The sequence below is a fragment of the Periplaneta americana genome, chromosome 3 (genome assembly GCF_040183065.1).
Source record: "Periplaneta americana isolate PAMFEO1 chromosome 3, P.americana_PAMFEO1_priV1, whole genome shotgun sequence".
NCBI classification, from domain to species: domain Eukaryota; kingdom Metazoa; phylum Arthropoda; class Insecta; order Blattodea; family Blattidae; genus Periplaneta; species Periplaneta americana.
The window spans coordinates 133,107,072-133,127,092 of record NC_091119.1 but is presented as its reverse complement, the minus strand read 5'-3'; the positions used below and the strand labels follow the sequence as shown (position 1 = coordinate 133,127,092).

General features: G+C 34.5%; 2 protein-coding genes across 2 annotated transcripts in view; one reads left to right on the top strand and one right to left on the bottom strand.

Annotated features, from left to right (window-relative positions):
- The window catches only part of LOC138696547 (arylsulfatase B-like), a 39,346-nt gene extending 36,334 nt beyond the window's left edge, over positions 1 to 3,012 (bottom strand). The window contains exons 1-2 of the mRNA XM_069821645.1: positions 2,939 to 3,012; positions 268 to 495 (exon numbers count right to left, since the gene is read on the bottom strand). Of these exons, the coding sequence (XP_069677746.1) occupies positions 268 to 444 (177 nt within the window). The 5' untranslated portion in view covers positions 445 to 495; positions 2,939 to 3,012. The remainder of the gene's footprint in view (positions 1 to 267; positions 496 to 2,938) is intronic.
- Mf (myofilin) overlaps positions 1 to 20,021 on the top strand; it is a 176,089-nt gene that overhangs the window by 131,688 nt on the left and 24,380 nt on the right. The window lies entirely within an intron of this gene.

Below are 20,021 nucleotides of genomic sequence, written 5' to 3'. Positions count from 1 at the left end.
AGAGAAATACAAGGAGAACAAGACAAGTAGGATTAGGGGAATACAAGGCGAACAAGACAAGTAGGACTAGAGAGACATGAGATCATTTTTACGTGACCGTCAATTCTCAAGTTTTCCCCCATACCTAGTGCGAAGAAAAGCTACAGTATTTCTTCGTCAATACTGTAAAAATTATGTGGAATCAAACGCGAACTAAAGCTGCAATTTTTATTGTTCTGCACTGAAATGTTGATGTAAATAAGTTTATCCACATTATAAATTACTCACCAGTTCGTCTGCTATTATCAAGATAATATGCGGTTTTGACGACGGCGTTGTTGGCGGTAGAGACGTTGTCACTGTTGGCTGCGGAGTGGTTGTGTTTTGCGGCTGCTGTTGGTGAGTTTGTTGGACACGAGTAGTGACCATAAGCATCAAGAAGAAGTAGTATTTTGTGGTCAACATTCTTGTACCTATCCGGTATGAAAGCCAGTAGGTCAGCTGTTGATCTTGGATCTACATGAATGAAATATTCTTTCTCTTAACGTATCCATGATGAGATCAGGAAATATAATATTATTCGTCACACAACCTGATCACAAATCTCTGATGTACAGTAATATAGCCGTAAGCTCCTGATGTATCGTATCATATCATATATCATATATCATATCATATCATATATCATATATCATATATCATATCATACCATACCATACCATACCATACCATACCATATCATATCATATCATATCATATCATATCATATCATATCATATATCATATCATATCATATCATATCATATCATATCATATCATATCATATCATATCATATCATATCATATCATATCATATCATATCATATCATATCATATCATATCATATACTATGTTATATTTTTATTTTATTGGGTTATTTTACGACGCTGTATCAACATCTTCATATCATATACTATTTTATATTTTTATTTTATTGGGTTATTTTACGACGCTGTATCAACATCTGAGGTTATTTAGCGTCTGAATGAGATGAAGGTGATAATGCCGGTGAAATGAGTCCAGGATCCAGCACCGAAAGTTACCCAGCATTTACTCGTATTGGATTGAGGGAAAACCCCGAAAAAAAAACCCAACCAGGTAACTTGCCCCGACCAGGATTCGAACCCGGGCCACCTGGTTTCCCGGCCAGACGCTCTGACCGTTACTCAACAGGTGTGGACTATTATATTATATTATATTACAGTATATTGTATTATATTACATTATATTATATTATATTACAGTATATTGTATTATATTATATTATATTATATTATATTATATTACATTGCATTACATTATATATTATATTATATTATATTATATTATATTATATTATATTATATTATATTATATTATATTATATTATATTATATTATATTAAATATGTCCGGTAAGATTAATTTAACTCATATCAGGTAGGTTTATTTTCGTTGAGGTATTTCTGGTTACATTAGATTATATTAGACTGGACTACTCTACATTATACTCGTTTTGGGATATGTTACAACAGGTTATGTATAATTACATGCTTATGTAAAGCAGGTGAGGTTAGAAAGCATTTTTGAGGATAAATCAGTACATTCTATATGCTTGAGTATGGATATATTAGATCACACTTAATTTTACTACGTTATAACAGTTTATTTAGCTGAAGCGGATATTAACTCAGATCATGTGCTGCTGAAACGTGAAGTAGATATTCGCCTGAAGACGATAAGAGGAAGACAGGTGACGAAGGAATTGAACATGGAAGAACGAAGAGGAAGTAAGAAAATTTGAAGCAAATTTTCATGAGAAATAAATTAAAATACACACCTGAAAATAGTAATAAGTACTAAACTGATCTAAAAAAACTGTATACAGATAACAGCAGAAGAAATAAAGAAGAAATAGGTCACAGAGAAAGTGTGAGAATTAAGAAACCTTCGGTCACAGAGAAAGTGTTAGAGAAGATGGAGAAAAGGAGAAAATAGAACAATATCAACTCAGAAGGAGGTAGAAGAAACTACAGGAAACTAAATAATGAGATAAGAAGAGATACTGATAAAGCGAAGAAAGACTGGATGAAAGATAAATGTAAAGAAATAGAGGATCTAGAGAGAAAAGGAAGATATTTAATGTACTACCGCGAAGCAAAATCTTTGTATTTCACAAATAAGAACAGGAAATCAATGTACAGTAGTTGAGAGAAGACGAAATCGGAAATTAAATGACAGACAACAAGGAATACTGACAAGGACGAAATATGTAGAAGAATTATATGAGACAGAGAATGGTCCGGATGAGTTAGCTATAGAAGACGAAGTAGCAGTGTCACAAGACGAAAAAATGATTTTCTATTTTAAGAGAAGAAGTTGAAATAGCTCTTAGGAAAATGAAGAATAGAAAAGCAACAGGAGTTGACAGAATCCTCAATGGCCTGAAGAATTTACGGAGACAGTGTTACTGCCAATACCGAAGAAGAATAATGCCAATAAATATAATGAGTTCAGGACTATCAGCCTGATATCACACTAAGCGAAGATTCTCCAGCGAATACTGAATCGACGATTCAAACGCACGCACGCACACACACACACAGCGTTAAATGTTAGCCTATATTTGACAATTAAATAAGATATAGCCTACATATAAGCAAATTTAAGTTTTCTGAGAAGGAAGTCAGAATGATGTAAGTCAGAGAAAGTGAAAATATTTGCAATACTCGTAAAATAGAAGTGAGCAAATTTTTGTCAAAAATACGTGTTCGAGTATTTCCCATGATGATATTTGTTATAATACTGTAGTTAGTAAGAGCTTTTCACAAAGATGAATTTAATAAGACGTCAGTTGTTTACATTAAATACTGTATATAGAGCATTACATTGTAACGAAAATGTCAAATGTGCTTTCTGTGATCAACTTTCGTACTTCTCACCTTTTAACTGTTGACTGACGACCAACGTAGTGTTATCGGCAGACTCTGTTCCCTGATGGTTCCTCTACCTTCGCATACGTTTACAGGTGCCCCGGTTTTTTTTTTTTTCGCTTTGTCACGATATTTCATTGCGATAGGACATGAGTTGCTAGCGTCAGTAATTCTCCTCGATTATCCATATTCTGCTTATCATGCATACATTTAACTATCATTCCTTCCTTTAAACAGTAAACTTAAAATCCTTGCATATTTAATAGTTGGTCATAACCGTGAGCTATGGTTATCAACTTCCTTATGTCTTACGTTGGTGAAGTTAACAAGGACGACTTTACTGTCTTCGACGCGCCTCCAAAATCCGCTATGTGAATTTTTTTTTTTAATTTGCAGGAGAAAGGAAAAAACACTGTAACATATAATTCCCTTGATTTCCAAAGCTACTTTCGGTAGGCTATAATTTCAATCTTCACAAGAAAACTTATAAAACGAAGCCTGATTTTGAAGGCGCAACGACGAATCAGGTTATTCTACAGGGACATCATTTTATTTTTACTTCAATTTTTATTGTACCTGAGTTTTTGAATGTACTTCACTCCCAGCCCTTCTACTAATGAAGTTCAACCGTCCTCCACACAGAACCAAGACCGCATATACAGTCATAGTAGCCTTACGGTCAGAGTAAACAGTACGTTCCAAAAATATGTTCGCGTTTTCCAGTGACGAAAGAGCTTTCAATATTGAATCATTTTCGCACAGGTACTGTCGTCCATTTGCCTACGTCGTATCCCGGTTCCCCCCTCCCCCCAGCTTTTATTCGCCAGCTAGTGGCTGGGCTGACTTAGCTCTTTTCTGAGAACATTAATTTCTGTTAGGATTTGGACGTCTACGTAATATTATACAACTGTTTAAAATAACTTAAATAAAAGGGCCTCGTTAAGTAATTAACTGTCACTTGATTTCCTCCCTTTCTACTACCCTACGACATAACCACTTGGACGGACAGTAGATAGCATGTCTGAGTAATTTTATCTTTTCGGATCGGGCAGAAGTGAAGATTGAATTTACAGTACGTAAGGTACTCTTTTAAAGAGTAGGTACAGAATTATTTCAACATGAGTTGCTAGTACGAAGAACGAAACTGGTAATTGGGATTAGGTACAATAGTCTATAGTGCGATAATACGCACATAGAACTAAAGCCTGTATCGAAATGAACGGACACCATTTTCAAAAATGTGTTTAAATATCCATATTATGATTATTTTTCAATTTAACTTCATTCTCTATATTGTACGCTAATGTGCTGTAGACTGTATAATATACACTGCATAATGAATACGTCCACATGGTCAGCTCAGTTCTTCAGTAAAAACACTCATTGTTAATATTGTACTGTATTTTGATTAAATAAAAACCTAATGAAAATGATCAAACTCAAAAGCGCAATATTTCCTAGTTTACGTAAATGGATGAACTACTTTTCTTCCCTCCTATACCTAGTGAAGTGATTCGTTTATATATTACGCCAGTATCATCGAACTCCAGTCGTGGAAGGGGGTAGCAAACGGCGTTGATCCATAGGTAGGCAAGGTAATATTAAAAATGTTAGTAAAAATAAAATGATGTCCCTGTATATAACCGCTATTTAGTTATTCATTTTTCTCTTCTTCAGGAACACATTATGAAAACCTCTGCACGAAAATGAAACTGGTAATAGATCAGGAGGAGAGATTTGAAAAATCTAAATAAGTTTTTCTCTAACATTCACCGTTTTAAAGGAAACCGTTATATTTCTATGAAGCATTTGGCAACATAACAGGTGCTGAAATAACTCTAAGCAAGCGGTGCCTGCACTTCTTACCTTCCCCTCCCCCTCTGCTGTACTCAGTCGGTAACATGCGACGTGCACTGCGTTGCATGTTTTATTTCAACGATTTTCGCTATTATTCAATTTAAATTCATGGCTAAACGGTGTAATTTCCAAAAAAAAGGTTCAAGACATTAACCGTTTAGATGATTTTAACTATCTGGTTGTGTAATAATCAGCCATTTCTTTCTGGCCATTACCGCAATAGAGCGCTGCAAACATTGGGCAAAGACTACTTTTTCCTACTTAACGGTGCTTCATCGAAGGAAAAGTGTAATAAGAGTTGTGTTATATTTAACATGTAGAATGACCTCTTAAATTTTAGTGCAGAAGTTACCATCCAGCCTGTATATGACAATATTCTGTCCGCTAATATGCATGTATTTCTGTCACAACGATTACTTTCAAACACGACGGCTAGTATAGAAATCGTCAGTAATTTGAAAATACCGTATATTGTACAATTTTTGCAAACAGAAAATGTCAAACCGACCGAAATCCTCAAGTGAATGTTACAGGTTTAAGGTATACAATTGTACAGTATGTCACTGTGACAAGTGTATGACTGGACAGAGTGAGTCATGTAACCTTGTTACAAATTCATTTTCAAGAAATAAAACTTCATAATAAGACTATTTTCATAACATGTGTTAATTGCTGACATTAAAATATATTATTTACAAAGTCCCGTCCTTGGAAGAGCACTGCAGGTAAAATTTGTCTCCCATTTCTTACTGAAGTTGAATTTCATCGCTGAATAATTTTTTCAATTGAAAATCGATAAAGAGGAAGAACTATTATTACTATTACCACTCTTATTACTACTGCTACAACTATAATTACTACTACTGCCAGTAATATTGCTACTATTACTACAGAATATTATAACTACTATGCATCCTATGTCCTTATTGTTTTAGTGAAATATTATCTATAATAATGGAAATTTCATTCTTCTCATTAGTAGACATATAGGCTACTTTAACAATTGTTTACTTATTATTATTATTATTATTATTATTATTATTATTATTACTATTATTATTATTATTATCATCATCATCATGATTATTATTACACTTTTCGTTCAATTAATTTGTTAAAATTAATTTTATGGTTATTTAAGTGCAGTTAGATTAGACCTGTAGCGCATGTGCAAGAACGGCTAGAGGAGAAAAAAAAGTACAATTAAAAATTGCCTGTCCTGATGTCATATGCCAGGACCTCTCCAGCAGTACGCTGACTTAATATCTTCGGGCCCTATTCATAGACATTCTTAGCGCGGGCTTTCGGTGAATGATCAGCGATCTAACGTTTTTCGTATTCATAAACCAGTGTTAGCGATATGATATGATATGAATCCTGTTTAGCACGCTCGTAGCGCGGGGTAGCGAAATGTCTATGAATAGCACCCTTCGTGTTTGCCTCTTGGTCCGCAGAGACTAATATAGTTATTATTTGGCCCATTGGAAAAATAAGTTTGCCGACCCCTGTAATATGACATATGATATGCAATTCACAAAATTGTTTAAAGTAGAAATAACATAGAAAACGGAAATATAAATCGTGTTAAATGTTAGTAACACAATATGATTATACATAGTATGATACATACAAAATGTATTGTATATAATTTACTCACTTCTTTCCTGGTTTATTCATCGTCACTATATTCAAGGCAGAAACTCTGATATCTTCTTTTAGTGTCACTCACATACACAGACCTACATAAAATATATTAATATACATCCGCGTAATTCGTTGTTTTAACAAAACTGTAACTGTAGACAAAGTGCTGATTGACATAGAAAGTATTAATCTGAATCTCTCAACAAATATCCGCGCTTCACCGAACAGCATGCCAGAATGCGTCTGTTCCCAGTGGAACGCATTGGTTCAGTACAAGTCGCAGAACTCACTTGTTTTTATCGAAATACAAATATAGTATGTACTGTACGTACCCTTAGCAGCAGTTGCTTTAACCTAGACTGAGTTGTAAAATGGGATATTAATTGGTCTTCTAATACGAGTCATGGTCAGAAGAAACCTTTTATAGGAAATTTTACATAATAAAGGCTTCCCACATCTTAAAAGAGCCATTCAAAGTCTATATAAGGATACCAGTGTTATTGTATCGACTGGGAAAGAAAGGAGTAAAAATAAAAAATGTTATAAATCAAGGAGTTAGACAAGGTTGCCCTCTATCTCCCATTTTATATAATATATATTTAGACCATGCCGTCAGAGATTGGCAGGATAACTTACCTTTTGATGAGGAGACACATTTGTTGAACTTACTTTTCGCAGATGATCAAGCAATACTAGCTTACAACGAAGATGATCTTCAAATAGCAATATACATACTATATTATCTAAAACAATGAATAAATATAACCTAAATATATCAAAAGATAAATCTAAAATAATGGCATACTGTGAGAAAAAATCAATAAGAACTGAAATAATATTGAATGACTCTGCTGTAGAGCAAGATTTAAATTTAAATATCTAGGTTATAATATGAGCACCCTCAAACAGTTAGACACTGAAACAAAAGTAGCATCATTTCAAGGATTATGTGGTACTTTAAAAAGAACCCTTCTTCATAAAACAAGAAAGGAGACATTACTAAAATTTTATAAAGTAATGGCAGTCCCAATCCTGCTATATGGATTGGAATGTTGGACCCTAACAAAGAAACTGAAACAAAGAATACAGGTTGCCAAAATGAAATTTTTACCTTCAGTTGCAGGTAAAAAACTCACAACAAAATTCCTAATGAAGATATAAGGTCAGAACGTAACATTTTCAATTTGAATGAAAGAATTTTAAAGAAACAAGATATAACACTGGTCAACAGCAAAATTGCGACATGAGTGGTATATACAATTTTTGATTAATTGGGCACCCCTTATGACGAAACTGTTACTGAAAGTTGCCAGTTGCTTCGTATTTTTATAGTATGGCATATACGTATGACAGGAAGTTATAACTAGATAAGAATATAGAGGAATATAGGGGATGAATAAACACACTTAGAAGGACGAGCTGGGTTTATCTTAGGTTTGTTATTGTGAGGAAGGGACTAAGATGAACATAGAAAACAAGAATTCATTTACAGTAGATCTCTTCAGTGCCTGAGAAGTGTTTCAGAGTGCAGATGTGATTTACTAACAGATAAAACTCAAGTAAGAACCTCGTCTTAAAACGCTACAAAGAAATTTGTGACATAGTGTAAAATTAATTAATAATAGTAAATAGTAAATAAATAATAAATAATAGCGATAAAATTTTACGTGTTGTTAACAATGCCACGTAAGTGCATAAATGATCCTAACAGTTTTTGTTACATTTGCGGCGAAGTGGTATTTGCTGTGCAGCGGAGAAATATCACTCCTGTTATAAAAATAGTTTACAATCTTTATTTTGGTGAATTCTGAAAATTAGGAGACCAAAATAAGAGTTGGGCTCCACATATCTGTTGTAAGACTTGCTACACAAATCTTCTGGATTGGTTGAATCACAGGAGACCTTCGATGCCTTTTGCCATTCCAATTATTTTGTTGGAGCCAAGAAATCACACTGACGACTGTCTATTTTGTATGGTACCACCACTCCGAGGAATGACGAATAATAAAAAGAAGACCATTGTATATCCCAACATACATTCTGCTACTCGTCCTGTACCCCATAGTGATGAGCTACCTGTTCCTACACCCCCTGAATCATATTCCATAGATTCGGAATAAGAGCCTTGTGATCCAGAAACATCCACATCTACAGATCCTGACTTTGCACCTGATGTTAAATCTGAACATCACAAAATTAGCCAAAATGAACTGAACGATTTAGTGAGAGACCTGGAACTTTCTAAAGCCAAGGCAGAGCTGTTAGCCTCCAGATTCCAACAATGGAACTATCTTGCCGAAAATGTGAAAGTGACATTTTTTCGTGACCGTCAGAAACATCTTGAGAAATATTTTTCTGTAGAAGGCGATTTAGTGTTTTGTAGTGATGTTAGTGGCTTATTGAGTGCTCTGAACATTAATCACATTTCTGATCAGTGGCGGTTGTTTATAGATGCTTCAAAATTAAGTCTCAAAGCTGTATTACTCCATAATGTCAATCAGTTTCCGTCAATTCCTATTGGTTATTCAGTGCATATGAAGGAATCATATGACAGCCTGAAACTCCTTCTTGAATCAATTCATTATAACACTTATCAATGGAAAATATGTGCAGACTTCAAAGTAATTGCAATATTAACTGGACTCCAAAGCAGTAGGCTACACTAAACACTGTTGTTTCATATGCGAATGGAACAGTAGAGATAGCGTTTCTCATTTCATTAAAAAGGAATGGCCTTTACGTCAAGCTGTGGAAACTGGAAAAATGAATATTAAACATGAACCTCTGGTGGAATCTGAGAACATTTTAATTCCTCCACTACATATAAAACTTGGTCTCATCAAAAACTTTGCTAAAAAGTTGGACCGAAATGGACCGGCATTCAAATACCTAGTTTCAAAATTTCCTAAAATGAGTGAGGCCAAGTTAAAGGAAGGAGTTTTTGTTGGCCCACAGATTCGTCAACTTCACCAAGATGAGATATTTGAATACCTTTTAAATGATGTTGAGAAAGAGGCATGGATTTCTTTCAGAGAAGTCGTAAATAATTTTTTTGGGAAACAAACGAGCTGAAAACTATGAGGACCTTGTTACGAATTTGCTGTCTTCTTATCACAAAATGGGATGCAACATGTCCCTTAAATTACACTTTTTACACTCCAATCTGAATTGTTTTCCTGTAAGTTGTGGGGAAGTAAGCGATGAACATGGGGAACGTTTCCACCAACAAATATCATTAATGGAAAAACGTTACCAGGGAAAGTGGAGTGCAAGAATGCTTGCTGACTACTGCTGGACAGTCATCAGAGATGCTCCTCAACTCGACTACAAGAGGGAAGCAAAGAGAAAGCACATTTAGAAAAGGTAAGCGATGTTTTACAAGACATCAGACAGATTTTCATAGAAAAAATGACTATCGAATTTTTCTTACTATTACTCTGAAACCAGAACCAATCTAGCATTTTTGTTGTCATATTCGTGTTCATAGTGTGATCCTTTAGAAAAGTGAGGTTTCATTCATGTCGCAAACAAAAAGTCAAAATTTGTTGTCCAGTGTTATCATTGTTACCGTAACAGATATATTCTGTAGGACCAAAAAATAATCTTTACGTAGATTCTTCCCCCAACAGCGCATATTACTGTGGAATCTCGGTCACCAAGTCACTCAAATGAGTGCGCTCCTCGTATAATGGCAGTTGACATTATGTCAACATATATGTCGAACTTGGAGTCAGACCATAAAGGGAAAGAATACTAGAGGAGAGGGATTCGATCCTATTCTATGGATTGAACTTCGGCGTAGTTCGGTGGCTAGAGCACTTGGTACGTAGAACTAAGGATCCGGGTTCGATCCCCGGCGCCGGAGCGAATTTTTCTCCTCTAATAATCATTGTTACCATAACAGATATATTCTGTAGGACCAAAAATTAATCTTTATGTAGCAGATAGACTAACGAGATTTTCACAAATAAAAAAACAAATAATTCTGAATTGATTGGTACCCACAATAAGTAACTAGGATTATTTTCTTTCAGTTGACAATAATTAATCATTGGAGTGACAAATTTTTTTTCGTCTGGTGCCATTTCCTCAAAAACTGTCTGTCAGAATTCCATGACAATTTTTATATTCATTATTTATTAGCAGTTTGACAATATAGGTATAAGAATTTTTGACATAAAATATTAATTACTGTTTTTAATTTTACTATTAACTAACTGAATAAGAATTATGGTTGTAGTTATGTTAAAAAATTAAAAACAATAATTAAAACTTTATGTTAAAGAGGTTTTCAACTTCAATGTCAAACTCCTAATAAACTATGTGAGAAAATTCAACAAGACGAAAAATAAATAACAAATTTACCACTTCATTATTTAATTATTGTCATCTGAAATATAATAATCCCACTTATGTCTATCGGTATCAATCAACTCAGCAGGGCCTGTTTTATGATAGGAGAAAATTTTGTTTACCTATCTGCTGTAGTTCTGAAGAAAATAAATTTTCTTTTGAGGTAAGGTAAAGTAAACAAACTGTACAAATACGAGGGAGAGTCAAAAAGTAACCTTAATAATTGTTTTATTAATTGAGTATGTACAATAAGACTACAAACACTTTATCATTTTTATCATAGTATAACAGGAACACTTGCATTGAACATACTGGGGACTATGTTAAAAAATGATGAAGTGCTTGTAGTCTTATTGTACATATTCAATTAATAAAACAATTATTAAGGTTACTTTTTGACTCTCCCTCGTGGTATAACTTCTTCAGTACACATTTTATTCTACTTCTTCTACGTACATACAGTACATATTTAAAATATAGGCGACAGTGGACAATCCATTTCAACTCCGCGGTTAATTTATTTTAAATCCGATATTTTAATTTATTTGACATTAGATATTTTCGATAAATGATGTCAATATAAATTCTCAAATCTGCTTCCATAGTACAGATTTAACTCTCAATACGTATATGCGGATGGTAACTGGGAAGTTCCTGCAGAGGTCAACATAACACAACGTACTCTTTTGCTATTTTAATGTTTCATTTTAACAGAGATTCCTTCAGAATTTAAATAATGTACGATGATGAATGAAACTCCACGATAATTACAATTTCTACGAGAGAAAGAAAGGGTCCGATTTGTGATTTTGCATAGAGTAAGAAGCTTTACAGAGGATCATATCTCAATAGGTGTTGATGAACTGCATGTTCGGGCCAAGCTCTTGACTCCAAGACTTCATATTTAAACCACAATTCAGTTTTGCTTGACGTGCAGAGGAATTCATGGATAATTGTAAATTGAAAAATATGCTATATAATAACTAACAATACAATCTATTGGACTGAAATGCAACTTTGATTTTGTACTAATGTAAAGCATGTTATTACGATAATATCGCAATTTATATTGTAACTCTGTATTACATTAAATTTATCACACTAGTGGAATACAGTTTAAATTCCAGATATCGGTGTTAACACGAAAAAAAAAAAAAGAATTCGTCGGAATAGAATTAGGATTATATCGATCAAAATTATTTTACAAAGGATGAAAGAATTAAAAATACTACATACAGCATTAAATTGATAATAATTTTGTTTTGAAGCCATAAGTATACAATAAAAAGTTTATGGATCATTTATATTTATAATAAATGTTTACCATATATATATATATATATATATATATATATATATATATATATGGTATCATCGATTTTTAAGGATTGTAAAAATCCGACATGTGTAACCTTTACTATGCTTTATAATATGTTTATGTACAAAGACATTTTCTCCTTGTACTTCCATTAACTGCTTTCCATTAATCTCCTTATATTACTCTTGTTCTTCGTATATTCCCCTTGTTCTCCTTGCATTCCCTTCTTCGCTTTGTCTTTCCCGTGTCATCTCTGTATTCTCAATGTTCTTCTTGTATTCCCCTTGTTTCCCTCTTTCGCCTTGTATTTCCCTTGTTTTTCTGCCCTTCCCATTGTTCTCGTTTTCAACTTGTACATCTTGTAATTCTCTTGTTCTTCTCGTTATTCTCGTCTTATGCTTGTTCTTCTCGTCTTCTTCTTCTTCTTCTTCTTCTTCTTCTTCTTCTTCTTCTTCTCACATTCCTCTCATTCTTTTTATATTGCCCCTTTTCACCTTGCATTATCCTTATTCTTCTTCTCTTTTATTTGTTCTCCTTGTCTTCCCCTTGCTCTCCCTGCCTTCCCCATGTTCTCCTTGTGTTCCCTTTCCTTTCATTGTATTCCCCTTCCTTTGCACCTAGTGGAGAGAAGAACGTAGACAGGTATACAACAGGAGATTCCGTACCGCAGATTTACAGCGTGAGGAGGAAATTAGTCTCAGAATGAGGTACCTCCATAAAAGATTTATGAACCACCTCTCAACAACGTAAAAGTTTGATTAAATCATGCTCATATCTTATTATAATACCCGAGTACTGAATTATAGCTACCTCAGAAGCGCCCACTTCTCATGCCGCGTCTGTGTGCTAGAACTGGTCTTCCAATTAGGCGGCCAGTTTCGATCCCCGACGAGGTCGTGATGGAATTTTCGGTGGACAAAGCAAACATTATAGAGTGTTTTCCTCGGAGTACACTGTTTCTCTCTACCATTCCACCTTCTCCATTTCTTTTAACATCCATAATAGTTAAAATGGGCAGGAGTAAATTCTTAGGGGAAGTACAGGTTTCCTATGCAGATATATTTATTTTAGTAGGTTATTTTACGACGCTTTATCAACAGCTTTGGTTATTTAGCGTCAGAATGAGTTGAAGGTGATAATGCCGATGAAATGAGTCCGGAGTCCAACACCGAAAGTTACCCAGCATTTGCTCATATTGGGTTGAGGGAAAACCCCGGAAAAAACCTCAACCAGGTAACTTGCCCCGACCGGGAATCGAACTATGCTGATATAGAAAGGGCTTGGGGTCTCTGAGGCTCATCAGATAGGCTACTCTTCTGAGAATGGGACCTGGCTCTATTACGTCTGAAGCAGGATGTCCCACTTGTCAGCGTAGGATTCACGACTGTCTGACTTGGACAATCATTGCATATATAGGTCGCACAATGGTGTAATATAAGTGTAAGTGCAAGGGTTCCGGCTCTTGAAAAGCAAAACGAAACCAAGCCAAGATTCCTTCTCACAAACTGTCATAATAGTAGAGTTCAGCAAGGTGCCAATTGATAGTATCTGGTTACAGCACACTTTAAATGAACCAAAAAATACTCTTCTTACTCCATTTGCAAGTTTGAAGATGCTTGTAATTAATGAATAAATATTTAAATTCTGCATTCGAAACTAGAAATATTACTAAAAACAGGATAATGAGGGAGAGACAGTAAATGTAAACACGGATAGGATTGAAAGATTTTATTAGCCTATAACTAGAGAAATGGAATCATTGTACACATATTGTATAACACATTTTTGCACTGAATTTAGTCCAAAGAAATATTGACTTATCGAAATAAATTAGCTATAATGATACTTCGTTGTAATAAATAATATTTCAACCGAATAATTTAGTAGAAAAAAAACTGATTCACTTAAAACTTTCCGTCTGCAACGAAATACATACATAACACTTAAACAAGAAGGCAACTTAAGACGATCATTTCTGCTATCACAAGGATTCGAACCGGGTCCGTAGTCAGCTGAAACCAGTGATCTGCTTAGCACCGAAGATGCTGTCCTGTAGATTATTCTTCAACACTTTGAGGTTTAGATTGTGATCTTTCGGTGATCATCATGGTTTCTCGTATGAGGAAATACGACTAACTGAAGTGAGTCATACACTTTGCATATTTTAGTGAGGACAACCTGTGGCATTGAATCCGTCATGCTAAGCTAGCCCCAAAAGTGGTACCGTACATATTTAGAAATGTTGTACATACTGATGTAATAAATACATTATGCATATTACATCTTTTCTGTTCGATGTGCACTCATATGTAGTGTTCCCTTTGTATAAAAGAATTGAACTAATAAAAACAACATAAGAAAATAAATAGATTAGTTTTCATAAAATAATGAAAAAGTCAAGCACATTCGTGATATTACATTTTACACATTCACTACACAAATATAATACATACATTATATTTTTCCACGCTTGCGGATGTAGAGCGGATTCGGCATTGCTAAACGCAAGCCAGCGTCGAAAGATAAAATGTATTCACCGCACAATGCAATTATTGTTTCAAACAGAGGTTATTTTACAGCAGGAAATATACAGGGTGAAGTGAAATAGTCCTGAGGTTGAAAGGAATGATAGGGTAGACTTAAATGAATATAAAATCTAATTACGTTTTGTGATGAACTACACGGTTAATTAGGAAATTAAGTTGAAAGTTCCAGCAGTATGGTAACATCGCCGATAAAAGCCTCCTTTCGTATCGCAATCGTAAAGGTACGTTTTCCTCGGTGCGACTATTGCGATGATCGTTCAACGATAATCGTTGAGAACTATTTCTTTGTATTTTCTATGGAGCTGTTTCCCTCCGAGCGACTGCCGCGACTCTAGAAAATACAAAGAAATAGTGCTCAACGATTATCGTTGCACGATCATCGTTGAACGATCATCGCAATAGTCGCTCCGAGGAAAACGTACCTTTAGAGGTTAACTAACTCAACGTACGTGTACTGTTTCGCGTCTCCTTCTCTGGCTACAACGTTGCATCGTTGAATGGCTTGAAATTAGTGGTTTTAAATTAAATTTACACGACAACCGTCCACGTTATTGAAAAATGACAGAGGGACAAATGATTCTTTATTAGATTTTCTATCGATGTGGAGAAAAATCAAGATTCAACTCACAATAGTTACCAAATAAAGGGATGTTAAACATTTGGGAAAAAAAAATTTTTTTCTAAGAAAATTATAAACTTTCCACCAATTTGATATTACAGTCTTTGTTACACGTGACATGAGCTATTCCTTCTAAAAATCTGTAAGATTATTTCAGTTCCACCCTGTATATGTCAAAATACTTAACTTCCTGTCCGTAGACTCAAGGGTCTTTCAAAACTTTACTTAAAGAGAAAAGAATTAATTGTTCATTGAAAGAAAACAAATGTACTTTTTTAAGTCTGACGTGAAGGCAGCAGCGAATTGGAAAGTATATTTTAACCATGCATATTTTCAGAAATTCAGTCCGTATCCATCTACAATATTAGATTGAGTTTCAAATTGTGATTACTATTATTGTATTTTGTATTTTAACACTGTTGTTTTATTCTGAATTTCTTTTATAATATAACTATTATTATTTAATAAATGTAAATGTTTTCTAAATTTATAAGCTGCATTGCTCTGTATTATTACGATTATTATTAGTATTGGTTTTTGTTATTATTATTACCATTATTGTTTTTGTTTTGTATTGTTGTATTCATTTGTTTTTATATTTTATGTCAAATATTATTTTATATCTCTTGTAATTTAATACTCTCTATTTTATGTCTATTGCAACAGACTGTTGCTCATGACATTAATAAACGAGTGATCGATTGTTTATCATTAATAACACTAGTCTGCGATGAATTTCCTGCATCCAAAGTTTTAATGTTTTTAGGGTATTTTTAGCATGCGGAAATCAAATTCAAAGCCAAAAAGTTCCTATCACGTACCATTTTTTTGTTATTTTAATTTTCTTATAATTTATTACGACAATTTATAGCGTAGGCCTAATTATTTAAAATGTAATACTTTAACATATGTCGGTTTGGTATGTTAGGATATGAAAACCAAATGTATTCAACATATTTTTAAGGTGTTTATATTGAAAACCAAGGACAATGGATGTTTCTTAGCAGATAGGGGGTGGAAGCACATAAGGAAGTTAGGGCGAAATAACGTGCAGCCTTGTCATTATTTTTATTTGTGAAAGATAGAAATGTCAGCCACTCCTTGGTGAGAGACTGAACTCAACTCGTCTAGTTGCCCTCACATTTCATTAGTCTGCGTTTCATCTGGAAACGAAACGAAATCAGTTTGAAGCTTTATTGTGAAGTAAAAAGTTGAAAGTTTTTAGTTCAGTAAGAAAGTATTTACCATGTTGCATCCAGAATGTATAAATAATCCAGACCATTTTTGTTATATAACTTATGTAGGATATACACATTGCCTAAGCGGAGGTGTAATATTACAGACTTTGTGAAAAAGTCATACCATGCCTATTTTGGAATCAAACTTGGAGACCAAAGTAAAGCTTGGGAACCACACAAAGTATGTAGAGTATGCACTGAAGAACTTCGTTATTTGATCAATTGGAGAAGACCGCTGCTATCTTTTGAAATACCAATGGTTTAGAGAGAGCAATCGAACCATAGTAATGACTGCTGCTTCTGTTCGTGTGATGTGAAGGGGTACGATTCGAAACATAAAAATCAAATCGTGTATTCAGTTGTTCGGTCAGCCATTTTACCTTTGCCTAATGTACCAATCCCTGTGCGACCAGAAAATCTTAAACAAACATCATTCTATTGGTACTGACAACGTGAAATAGGTTTTAAATACTTTTTCTCCGAAGATGATAATCTTGTATATTGCAGTAATGTGAAATAATTTATGCTAAAACTTGGATTTCCAAACTATGACCTAAGTGAATGGAGACTGTTCATTGATGCTTCGAAGCGAAGTTTAAAGGATTTCCTCCTCCATAACGGAAACATTTTTGGTTCCGTGCCCGTTGCCTATTCAGTGATCCTCAAAAAATCATACACAAATTTGCAACTGCTGTTATTGCGACTAGACTATAGGAACACAACTGGCAAGTTTGTGATGATTTCAAAGTTTTTTACTGTGTTGCTGGGTTATCAATCTGGTTTTACTAAATTTCCATGCATTCTTTGCCTGTGGGATAGTAGGGCACGAGTTGATCACTGGACTATGAAAGACTGGCCACGGCAAAATTTGGAAGTCGGTTGTAAGAATGGTGTGCGCCAAAGCCTTGTGAGTTCTTCTAAAGTTGTGCTGCCATCTCTCCACATCAAGCTTGGCTTAATGAAACAGCTTGTAAAAGCTTTAAATAAGGAAGGAGGCTGTTTTAAGTACATGTGAGAAATTTCCACTACTATTTGAAGCAAATTGAAAGAAGATATATATTTAATGGTCCTGACATAAGAAAACATGTCTGGTGCAGCATTTAAAAACAGTATGGATGAAAAGGAGAAATCAGCATGGATGTTGTTTTGTAAAGTTGTTTTAAAATTTCTTGGCAGCAAGGATCCTAATTACCGAAACATTGTGGCTAACATTCTTGAAGCATGCAAGGAATTTGGTTGTAACATGAGTATCAAAATTTTCTGTTTCTCAGCTAGATTATTTCTCCGAAAATCTAGGATTTTTCAGCTAAGAGTAAGATGAACGATTTCACAAGGATCTGCCGGAGTTCGAAAGAAGGTACCACGGACGCGAGAGCATCAGTATACTTGGTGATTATTGTTGGATGTTAAAGCGTGAAATACCTGAAGAGAAACATAAAAGAAAGAGGAACAGGAGAACTTTCCCAACTAAGAAGCAAGTGGTGTAATTTTTTGTGTGATATATTGTGCTAATTTATACATCCAATAGTGAAGTAAACAAGACGAAACAAAGCAAAAACACTCTAGTGACATGTATGAACAAACATACACATAATTTCAGCAAGTTGTGTCTTTTAAATATGGTTTTTGAATTTGAAATAAAAAAGTGAAATGAAAAAGTTTGTAATGAAATTCACGTAATTAAAAAAATACATTTAAAGTGATTTTGCAAACAAACCTGACGTGATAGAAGCAAATGGATTGAAAATTCGGATTCAGCACATCGACATTATATAAAATCACATTACTTAGTTTAGGCAACAGACACAAAGTTGAAATTCGCAGGCTAGTGTAATTAATTCATGAATTCTTCATTTTTCATATTATTATTACCTATTATGATGAAGGTCTGGAACACGTTCTTCTATACTGTCCATCCATAAACCACAAAAGAAGTAAATTCAAATCATCAGTACCAGTTGCAGAAGACATAGCCCTGCGCAGCGTAACCCGGAGTGATACTAGTGGCCAACAGGCTTGGAGCTCACATATTTAGTTTCTTTCAGCCCCGAACCCCTTGCGAGGACGCGATTGCGTACCTTTTAAATTTGTCCTCCCAATTCACCTCTTTCAATTCAATTCAATTCAATTCAACTCTGGCTACTAGCAACAGGTATCTATAATGAACACCGATCAAAATACCCCTCATTTCTCGTGAAAAACAACAACTGAATAGATTACAGTGGACTTTATGTTGTCAGCAAACAGCTGGATTCATTAAGAAGATTGATAGATATTCATATTATTATTACTTAATATAATACTGAATTAATATTATACCTATCATAAGCATTAATATCAATTTTACCTATCAATATAGTTACTTTGTCATGGTTATAATAGTAGTAGTAGTAGTAGTAGTAGTAGTAGTAGTAGTAGTAGTAGTAGTAGTAGTAGTAGTAATAATAATAATATTATTATTATTATTATTATTATTATTATTATTATTATTATTCTTATTATTTTTGCTGTTTCTACCTTCCTTAAAGTTGTGGTTCGCCGTCATGACAGAGGGCACGTTTTTCCGAATGCGTTACTTCGATGGATAGGTGGCAGACCTATAGCAGCAGGTGATAGATGAAAAGAGATTGTGAAGGATTAATTCGAATTGAAAAATAATCAGGTCGTGGTCCTTTAAATTATATCATTCCAGAATTTGAATGGGGGTTATTGGGAAACCACGAAAAACCCATTTCTGGATAATTAGTCTCCAGATCGAACCCTGTGCTGTCCAATTACAAAGGTGGGAATTATTTTTTAATTACTCCTTGTACTCGGCTATTATTTTTATTATACTCTCATCATCATAATCATCATCAATCTATAACATAATCTAATTTATATATATTATTATGATGTACCGAAGTACATATGATATTTCCATGCAGATATTCTGCGTCATCATACGATGAAAGAGTAATGGAACGGAGAAAAATTCTCTCCGGCGCCGGGATTTGAACTCGGGTTTTCAGCTCTACGTGCTGACGCTTTATCACTAAGCCACACCGGATTCCACCCCGGCGTCGGAAGAATCGTCTCACTTTTAAGTTCCAACTCTTGGGTTCCCTCAGCACGTAGAGCTGAAAACACGGGTTCAAATCCCGGAGCCGGAGAGAATTTTTCTCCGTTCCATTACTCTTTCATCGTATGATGACGCAGAATATCTGCATGGAAATATCATATGTACTTCGGTACATCATAATAACATATATATGATATGCGTAAATCACTTCGTGATTTAAGACGGCGCTTATTCCGTCGGATCCCGGCCAAACTAGTCACTCATTACGGGTGCACCTCAGCACATGTGTGGACTTCGGTCCTAGGTTCATAGATATCTATGACGTAGTGCAGAGGGCGGCCACTAGAGGGAACCCAAGAGTTGGAACTTAAAAGTGAGACGATTCTTCCGACGCCATGGTGGAATCCGGTGTGGCTTAGTGGATAAAGCGTCAGCACGTAGAGCTGAAAACTCGGG